Genomic DNA, 9,846 nt, shown 5'->3' on the forward strand with positions numbered 1-9,846 from the left:
GCAAATTAATGTTAAGCCTTTTAAATGAAACTTTTTGTTATAACATGGAGTAGAGATATAGATGAATGTTATGTTATGTTAAATGTTTCAATAAGTAATAAAGATGAACATGATAAACCTGGATAACAAATGTATTACCCACAAATACACTTCAAAGCCACAAATGCCTTTCAAAAAGATTCTTTATTTGGTTGCTTTTGGGAATGGTGAAAATGGTGAGGAAGAATACAATCTCTCTGTTCATCTCATACTAATTGTTTTCAATAGAAGTCACTGTCATCATCATCATAATCTATCATTTGTACTGGATCTTTTTTCTTCTCTTCTTCTAGCTCCTCTTCTTTCTCTTCCTCTTCTTCTTCACTTGTCTCGTCTTCCTTCTTGGTCTCACTTTTCTGGTGAAACTCCTGGTAAATCCCAGTCAGAGCTTTCGCTGCTTCCAGAGACACTTTCAGGTGTCCAATCACCTCCTTGTCTTCATCCACACTCACAACTGGAAGAAACAGACACAGACACAGACACAGACAGACAGACGGACATGTTATCCCAGAAAGGGTTGAGAAATGTGTCCTCTATTGAAATGGAATACAACACTTACTGTCAATTTGTTGTTCAATGACATCATTTCCTGTGAGGAGCAGTTCCTGTAGATCCAGAAAAGCATGTCCAACGTCCACGCACTCCTCGTCATCGTCCATCGGCTCGCTGACGACTGTGAACTTCAATCTGTAGCCATGACACACAGACACCCATGCTTACATTTTGTGCTTTCATCATCAATAAAGTGCAGAGACATAAACTGATGTATTTAATCATGCTTTAACATGTAAAATGACACTGATGACAGCACCTGCCCTGGTTGGGGTCACTGCCCTCCAACATGGTGTAAAGATACTGTCTGAGCGGAACTGAGTGGGAACCATCCACATAAATCACTGAGGAGACAAACAAGATACATTTAGGGTTCATAAAGAGGCTCTTGAAACGAAAACGTTCAGATCTCATTCAATCTTACCTCGTGTGAAGTTGTAGTGAATCTCCTCCCCCTCTCTGGGTTTGCGGAGGGACATGGGTGTTTCTGTCGTCTCCATTGGGACACCCAGCAGCCGATATTCCACATACACACACTGCACTGACTGGTCCGATGCCACGTCAGAGGACGGTTCAAACGTCAGGGACAGAATCTCCACTCTCAGCTTGTTTCCCTGAAACATATTGAAATTGTGTTTAGTTCATAAACCTTTACTGACATCTGATTGACATGGATATCTATTTACATCCTGACCATTTAAATTAAAAAATCAAACTTTCATTCATATGTTTTCTCTCATTCACTCAGTGACTTTGTTCATACCTTTCTCATTTTTCGTTTTGGAGGGATGATGATAATGTCACTTTGTGAGGAGCTTGACTCTGAAGACTCTGGGGCTTCGCTGTCTGCTGCAGCAACTGTTTGGCAAAAAAAAAAAAAAAAAACATGAGAAGAACTGGATTTATTTGATTAATAAATGCTTTGTGTGTGTTGCTGGAATAATCTGTATGATAAATGTCCATATTTTGAAGATTTTGAGGTCAAATTGCCAGAGATTCTCAAACGTTTTCACATCAAGGGACCCCTAAACGCACATCGATGAGACCAACGACCTCTTTGTCTTTGATAAGATTTTTGCAGTTAGATGTTTTACCTATGACCAAAATAGTCATTCATTATGTAATTGTGTGAAATAGTGAAAATGAATTATTAACCTTTTATATGGGCACCCCTTAGGACCCTTGGGGGTTCCTGGACCCCACTTTAAGAACCACTGAAGAAGGCTATCACATGATATATTTGGGTTTATTTAAACAATGGCAAAGAGAGACTTCAGCTTACTTAGAGCTGGTGTTTAGACCTATTGTGTGTACATGAATAGTTACCGCTCTCACTCTTCTCATCTTCCTCCTCCTCTTCATCCATTGACACCTGATCCACAGAGGGAATGTCCTGAGAAGAAGAAATGAGATATGAGCTTATTCACTTGCACTTTTTCAATTGATGTCTAACAATTCCAATTACTGTTGTTTGTGAGAGCTCCTACCTGAATCCTGGCATCACTGGCAGAACTTTTCCTTGACAGCGTGGTGAAAGATTGTCTGGAAGTCGTTCTCTCTGATGATCTTAAATAAGATTATATACATTTAATATGCAATTTTAAGTACTATGTATGTTTGTGTGTGTGTATATGTATATAATATATTTATGTATATAAATTATTTTATCTAAATCTATCTTGAAAATATTTTAATTGGAACTGATCATTTTAAACAAATCAACGAATCTAAGACTTACTTCCTCGTTGGCAAATGAGACGGTGTGGTCAGTCTCGGCTCAGGCGTCAGATGGGGTGTGTGCTGGTACAGGTTAGGTGACCTCTTGGGGGATCTCTTCCTTTCTGAGGACTTGCGAGTGGTCACAGAGGTGGGTCGCTCGGGTCGTAGGTTCTGTAAGCTTTTCTGTTTGACAGGTGGCTGCTGAGGCTGGAAACAAGACAAATAATTCAGTGTATATCAGTGTTTGAATTATCATGAAAACACACAGCTGGGCAGTGAATTTGCTACTGTTGTAGGTGCTTAAAACCTTACACGAGTTTTGGTCTCTTTCTGCACTGTTTTGGTTTCTCTTGACTCAAGCGGTTGCATCTGTGGTACAGATCAAAGAACAGGTATTAAGGTACAGAACAGGAAGTGACTACTTTAACATCCTATGACATAAAGTTAGCTATTTCTTTTTAGAGGTTGCCATTGCTTTTCATCCTTTCTCATGCTCATTTGCAAATAATTGCAAATAAAATACATGTACAGCCCGTCAAAGTATGATTGGTATTTTCCAAACCTATTGACAGACTTGAATAAATAAAATCACCTTCATTCTAGGCTTTGCAGTGGGTCTCTGCGATGCTCCGGCCTCCTCTCTCCTCCTCTCCTCCTGCTCGGTGCTTTCCATTGCTCTTTCCTGTCTTTCCAGCACGGTGTCGACCGATGGCTGGAAGGGGTACTTCCATTTTAACATGACCCTGACCATACCCCTAGGTCCACCAGCTGGATCCCTCAGAACATAGTCACCTAGCCGGACAGAGGGAAAACCTGCTGATTGGGTAGTTTGGGCCCAGCCGACAGAGGGATCATTTTGCCCGTAGGCCTGAAACTTTGAATACATTGTGGAATGTTTCAAGCCATTAAAGCAAGCGTAGAGAAAAGATGCCAGAAGTTGCTGTTGTGGGACATGTGATGTTTGCTTCCAGCTCCATCTAAATGAATGCTTCCTCCAATAAGGGATACAGATATCTATGTAAGTTTACTTCCCCCTCACCTCTGATCTCCCTGCCTGTAGCCAGCCCTCGCAGTGGGATGGGGGTCTTGGCAAGATAAGCTGGTGGTATCTGGTCATCACTGTCATCATACACATACACCCACAAGCTGCTGGACCTGGTCAAGAGTAGAGTTGAGCGTAGTCAGCATTTTGAGATTGTGAATTGTGGAGATCTTTAGGTTACTTTCTTATCTTGGCCAAATAATTAAGAGTTAAAAAGCAACTTAAATGCCAAAATACACAAAACAAGAAAAAAAAAGCCCCCAGACTATCATACCTCAGGTAGTGCAACACATCAGCTGTCACTGCCAGTGGGTAGCTGGTGGTGTCATTGAACACTGGGTCAGCAGTGCACTGGGCTGTTTGAGAGACGTGAGGCGGCAGGTCGTAGAGCCTGTATGTCAGGTAGGCATCAGGAAGAATTCCAGGCCAGCGAGCGTTAAGGCCCACGCAACGTTCCAACATAACCACCAACTCATTGGGGATGCCGCCACCATAGTCATGTAACTCCTGTGAGGAAACACAGCCTTTTGTTACTGGACATATTACTAATATCAAGAAAAGTGCACAGGCAACAAATCAAGGCAGTCTTCTTTATGAACTGAGTGATCCTTCGATAAACACACTCATTATAATTACTGTATTGTATAAGCTGACAGACTGAATTTAAAATGTAATCACTACTTTTCACCTCATGTCCAGTATCTTGCCAGCCAAGAGAGACCTGCACAGGACTCCTGTGTGTGTCCGTTCGCCTGTCAGCTCCTCTCTCTACCAAAGTGTCGACAGGCTCTGCAGGATGATACAGGCGCACCCAAAAATCCAAAACGCCAACAATTTCACCCTCAGAGCCTTAGAGAGAGACAGATTATTAGACATGACACAATCAATGCATTATGTAAAAAATAAGAATGCCACAAAACAAAATGTAGACTGTGTGCAGGAAAAGTAGCATCAAATCCAGTTTCTTTATCCAGCATCACTCACCGGTGATATTCACGCGTCCACCCACGCGCTCCCCTCTCCTTTCCATGGCACCCATGAGGGACATCTGCCCGCTTCCATGTGTCACAAACTGCACCCCTCCAACTGCCTGGTGGAGCTCAACTCTGACCCTTGACCCCTGACCTCCCAGCCTGCCCAGATCCCGGGCTGTTAGTGCATAGCGGGACGTGAAGCTGTAGTTGGGTTGGCCACTTGAGGCCAGAGGAGTGGAGTGCATCTCGAAGTCCAAGAGGCTGTAGGTACAGAAGGTCACAATGTCCCCACCCCTGTCCGCCCCTGGACGGAGGCTGCCCATGGTGCGGAGCCCTGCTGGGGTGAAGGTGGCCGCCTGGAGGTGCGTAAAAACAAAACGTCTCATGAGAAACTTGCTCCAAATGATTTTGAATTAAAAATACACCAAATTCTGCCACAATATTTGAGTGTTTTCAGACCTTGAGGTGGATCTCCAGCAGTGACTCCCCAGCCCTAAGCTGAGAGAATGTCAAGTCATCTTCAGTGGGCTCTACCACATCGTGGTCTACAGAAGGCCACGTGTACTGTATTGGTATGGTCCGCTTGTAGTTCCTTGGGCTGTATGCTAACTCTTTCAGCTGAGCTTTAGGGAACAAAGACAAAACATTTTTTAGTTTTCAGATCCTGAAGTTTAAACTTTTTCTCTTAAACTGAACTTCTGTTAAACAGATGTTAACACATCCCTTTCTGTATGTCAATCAATGTATGACATACATTCAGTCAGTCACTGTGATATGCCAGTGACAGGCAGTACAGAAGTGAATGATTAGGATCTGGATTTTCTTGCCCCTACATATACAAGTGTATTTTTTTTATCACTGTACCTTGTAAAGTGTTGATCTGAAGAGCTCTTTTTGATAAAAGTTTGTCTTTTTCTGCCATCCTCCTCCTGACCTCTTCCCTCTCTCTGTCCATCTTCTGGTTGAGGGTGGTCAACTCTCCCTAGGGAAGGAAAGTTTGATTTAAGTAAAACTTTTAAAGAAAGCTGAGATATTTCATGAGATGTGTTCAGTGTGTACGTGTGTGTGTGTGTGTACCTGCAGGTCTGTACTGATGCGGTGCTCCAGCTGTAGAAGGTTTCTGGTTTTCTGTAACTCCAGCACGGCCTCAGCATGCGACGCTTGGATGTTCACCAGCTCGCGTGGTGAGTCCTCCACCTTCCCATCAGCCTGGAGGAAAAGCAGTGCTGCCCTGCTCTCCTGCTGCATCCGAAATGCCTGTAATTGGTGGCAAAGAATGCGACAAGTTTGAAAAGCATATCATTTGTGTTTAAAAGCAGTCGTAACAGTGGTTAAAAAAAATACATTTTTAAAGTGTGCGAACCTTGATCTGAAGAAGAGTATCACTAAGATCCTCTACACTCATGTCAAACTCCTAAAGGAGAGAAGAGAGAGATGAAAAAATCTTATAAGTGGATGATGTTTCAAACAGATGTATATAATTGTTCAGTTTCTCATCTCCGACCTTGGTGACAGAGTCCAGTCTGTCCTGCAGATAGGAAACCTGCTCTTTGTACTGGAGAACCTCCCGTTCCAGATGCTCTTGTTGTTCTCTTGACATCCCAGAAAACTCTAAATGAAACAAGACAGGACACACACAATGATTAAATGGGACTGTAAATTGATATACTGTTTAATTTTGTTAATAAATGAATTGTTTGCTCTGTTAAGCCCTCAGGTGCTCTGTAAAAACACCATGCATTTAAATCTATCTGCATTAACTAACCGCAAACTGAAGCAGAGACTCCTACCTCTTTCTCGCTCCCTCTGCTCCTCGAACATCTCCCTCTCTCGTCTCAGTTTCTCCTTCTCCAGCTCCAGCCTGCCTCTCTCCTCCCTCTCTGCTAGAAGCCTCTCCTCCAGTCTCTGGATGTCTGTCCTGCTGATGTTTTCACCATGTTTCTCTCTCTTCTGGTCCACTCCTCTGTGTTTTTCCACGGGGGCATCATTGCTGCTTTGCACAGATAAAGTTCTAGAGAAAAAAATTCAAATGTCAAAAGGCATATCCTGTTCATCTCAATTTTCGGAAAAGATCTCATCCTTCAAAGCTCCTGGTTAATGTCTCCATGACATCTTAGAGATTACTTGTCTTGCAGGACCTAGAAGACGTGAACTCTTACCTCTCCAGTAGAGTGTCATAGTTTTCTTTAATCAGATCCCTCTCTCCCTCCAGGTCTGATATCCTCTCCTGCAGCTGTAAGAGAAAGAATGAAATATTTCAAGAAACATAATGTGATCTTGTCTTAGTCTGGATTTATAAATGCTGATAAAGTACCTTGTCCAGGGTCTGTAGAGACAGCGTAGAGGTGTTAAGTTGCCCCTCCAGCGTCAGGGCTCTCTGTCTCTCTTGCTTCAGCTGCTCTGTCAGCTCCTCCACTTTCTCCAGCAGAGCTCCCTGGCTTTCCTTCAGCGACCTCTGACTCTGGGGTGCACAGCAAACTATGAGCAAACAATCCAACCTGATTTGTTTGAAGTATTCATTAAGCTTTATATGTGGGCATTTACCTCTTCCAGCTGATTTTCATATACCTAGAATGAAGAAAGATGGACAAAAAAAGATACTGATCTTTTAAGGACCAATAAGTGAAAACATGTAAGTGTTTACTGGTTAAACTTCTGAAGATGATGTTATCAAAAATGTTACCAAACAATAAAGGAGGAAATGAATGATTTATAGACAGATATGGTCATGTAACCTCTTGCAGGTTGTTGAATCTCTCTCGAGTGACTCTCAGGGCAGTGCTCTTTTCTGAAAGCTGCTTCTGCAGACGGATCAGATCAACGTTCTCTCTGATATTTATCCTGACAGACAGATAAACAAAATGCGTTATTTGCAATGACATGTAGCGGTTGTAGCAGTAGCTGAAGTAACAGTGGCTAGTGTTGTTCAGAGCACTACACTGTCTTTAGAATGAAAGGTGCTGTTTGTGCTGTATTAGTTATATTAATGATTGTATTTCTCCTGACCTGAGTCGGTCAGCGTGTTGCTTCCTGATCTCTCTCACTGTTCCCTCGATCTCTTTCTCTTTGTCTCTCAGCGTGTCTCTGAGCGCCTGGGCGGTCAGCTCCAGCTCCGTAACCCTCACCTGCTCCGTCACACTGGACCTGCTGGGAGAGGTAGAGGGAAGTCAGAGGTGGTGTAGGAGGGAAAGGGTGGGGTCGAGGCGAAAGAAAGAGTCAGGTGTAAGGATGCCAAACAGAATAATGCAGGACTGGTAAAGCCATTTGCCTCGCAGTCATATTGACAAATATCAGTTAAATACTTCTGTTCTCCTAAATGTGACATCAGACACTTACAATCTCTCCATCTCGGCCCTGGTGTCTTCAAACGTAGAGCCGTAGCGAGGTGGGGCAGTCTGGGCTGCCCTTCTGACTCCACCCTCCACCTCCATACTCTTACCTGACAAGAAGAAAAAGAGGAGAGAGAGAGGAAGTTCCAGGATGGTGGAGGAAGCAGTTCTCACCCTGGTTTCCACTCATGTGCTATATTTTTCACACACACCTTTACTGAACTTGTAAGTCGTCCGCCCCCCGAGGTCCATAATGTGCTGCTTGGCCAGGCTGAGTTTGTTCTGTAGCGCCCCTTTCTGACTCTCCAGCATGGCCACACGGGCTTCCAGCTCCTGTATGGTGTCCTCCATGTCCCTGTCCTTCACACCGCTGGACCCAGGACGGGCCTGACGGAGACGCATCAGTCTGGTGGACATCCTGGGCAAAGAGGCCATATTAGAGGACTTTTTCTCATATATCTTTTAAAATCTTTTAAGGGATGCAACAGAGATGATTTCCCCAGCTAGTCACAGTTACATCATATTGAGGCCAATTGTCCTTGGCTGCAGCCATTGGAGCGTGTGTCTATATTGACTTGTTGATGTTGTGTGTTACCTGCGTAGCCTCTGCTCCTGTGTACGGGTGTGTTGTCTCAGCACACTGTTTTCCTCTTGCAGTCGGAGACACAGGTCCTCCAGGTGCTCTCTGGGAAACCGAAACAGGCGCTGAGGATCTACTGAACGGAGAGGCGGAGACAGAGAGACAAAGATTCAGCACTTTTTCATGCTTTTTATTTGAATATTCTAGCTGAAATCTGAAAGGGTGAGTTTTAAGTGGCTTTACCTTTTGTCTTCATGACATGATGTTTCTTCCATGGCTTCACATCGCGTACTGTATCTGAGGTGGTGACAGACAGACAGATCAAGTCAAAAGTCTAGATTTGTCTTCACAGACACACAAATTTAAAAAAATGCACTTCTATTACAGATAGCTATTTTGTCATGACTTCTCATGTCATGATCTGAGGTGTCACTAGAATTGTTGTATGTACACACAAACCTGGGGCAGTTGGCATCAGTCCCCCTCTCATCAGCCCCACATCTCTGACTGGGAGATCCCCTGCTGTCTCATCCACCACCAGCGACATCATGCCTCCCCACTCAGACTCAACCAGTTGCAAAGCTCCAGTCTTTGAAATGTCACAGCAGCAAACTTGTCATACCGACATCCACTGCAAGTTCTCTGGTCGCCATGCAGGGGAAGTTACGAACAGGAATATAGATGAAAAATGGTGATATGGATGGTTCTTAGGACTGCAGCAACATACAGAAAAAAAGTATAATTCAGGCTTTTGACCATACATTTGTTTACATATATGTAATTATAGTTGTAGAAAGTCAACTCAAGCCTGGAGAAGCTGTTGTCCCCAAAAGTTTAAGCTTCCCTATACATTTTAATGAAGAAAACCCAAAATGTGACAACTCGTATACAATTTGTTTTTGCTGTTTTAAAGTCTACATTGCTGCACAATTAGTGACAAGCACCAGTCACACTCTAAGGACTGTGATTTGCATCTTCCCTTGTATAGTGATAGACATCAACATTTATAACAGTATTAACAAAATATTGGACTCACCCTTGTCTGCTGGACATGCAGAGATGTTTCACCCCTGGTGCAGAAATGTGTGGTGTTCTGGCTTGAGTCTGGTGTTGTTGGCTCTCTGCATGTGTGTCTCCGCCCTGTGCTTGGATGATATCAGTGTTAATCTCTCTTCATCCCTTCCTCTTTCCCTCTTGCCCAGCCTCTTTTAGCTCTGTTGTTTCCCATACTGACATTTTTTTGGGAGTTGGGCGAATGATGTGTTGAATTATGATTCGAAATGACTGTTTGTAATCATGCGTTCAGTCATCAGTGACTAACCTGTGAGTGTGTGTGTGTGTGTGTGTGTGCATGATGCCTCCTCTCATGACTCAATCCTGAAGTCTCTCTCAGGGCTCCATCTGCCTGGAAGCTAATCCCATCTCTGGGCTAATCTGATTAGCATTCGTGAGGATGAACAATCTAAGACGTGGTCTGAAGTCAGTTTAGTTGCAAGCCCGTAATGGCTGAGGGTAGTTATTATTGGAGTGAGGCAGGTCTAAGATCTGTGCTCAAGGTGTTACTTTAAGTGCACGAGCAAGGGGAAGTAAACAGAGAGGGAGGAGGAGAGG

At 43.6% G+C, this 9,846-nt stretch overlaps 1 protein-coding gene across 5 annotated transcripts; it reads right to left on the bottom strand.

Annotated features, from left to right (window-relative positions):
* Positions 1 to 164: 164 nt before the first annotated feature.
* On the bottom strand, positions 165 to 9,710 carry rpgrip1 (RPGR interacting protein 1). 5 transcript variants are annotated; one of them, XM_037113374.1, is made up of 31 exons: positions 9,272 to 9,710; positions 8,695 to 8,877; positions 8,479 to 8,532; positions 8,251 to 8,371; positions 7,868 to 8,073; positions 7,663 to 7,765; positions 7,333 to 7,473; positions 7,062 to 7,167; positions 6,871 to 6,894; positions 6,641 to 6,787; positions 6,486 to 6,559; positions 6,117 to 6,337; positions 5,831 to 5,937; positions 5,690 to 5,740; positions 5,404 to 5,583; positions 5,191 to 5,308; positions 4,786 to 4,949; positions 4,337 to 4,682; positions 4,041 to 4,201; positions 3,627 to 3,859; positions 3,350 to 3,465; positions 2,903 to 3,102; positions 2,623 to 2,679; positions 2,330 to 2,517; positions 2,079 to 2,157; positions 1,918 to 1,984; positions 1,355 to 1,449; positions 1,016 to 1,205; positions 851 to 935; positions 599 to 726; positions 165 to 493 (listed from the first exon to the last, which is right to left on the bottom strand). In XM_037113374.1, the coding sequence occupies exons 2-31, from the start codon at positions 8,783 to 8,785 to the stop codon at positions 261 to 263; spliced, it is 4,086 nt and encodes a 1,361-aa protein (XP_036969269.1). In that variant the 5' UTR covers positions 8,786 to 8,877; positions 9,272 to 9,710; the 3' UTR covers positions 165 to 260. The 5 variants fall into 5 exon arrangements, with proteins under 5 accessions (XP_036969269.1, XP_036969270.1, XP_036969271.1 ...); XM_037113375.1 differs by having other exon boundaries at positions 8,251 to 8,368; positions 8,695 to 8,948; XM_037113376.1 differs by having other exon boundaries at positions 7,333 to 7,470; positions 8,695 to 8,948.
* Between the last annotated feature and the right edge of the window lie 136 nt (positions 9,711 to 9,846).

The sequence above is a fragment of the Acanthopagrus latus genome, chromosome 10 (genome assembly GCF_904848185.1).
Source record: "Acanthopagrus latus isolate v.2019 chromosome 10, fAcaLat1.1, whole genome shotgun sequence".
NCBI lineage: Eukaryota > Metazoa > Chordata > Actinopteri > Spariformes > Sparidae > Acanthopagrus > Acanthopagrus latus.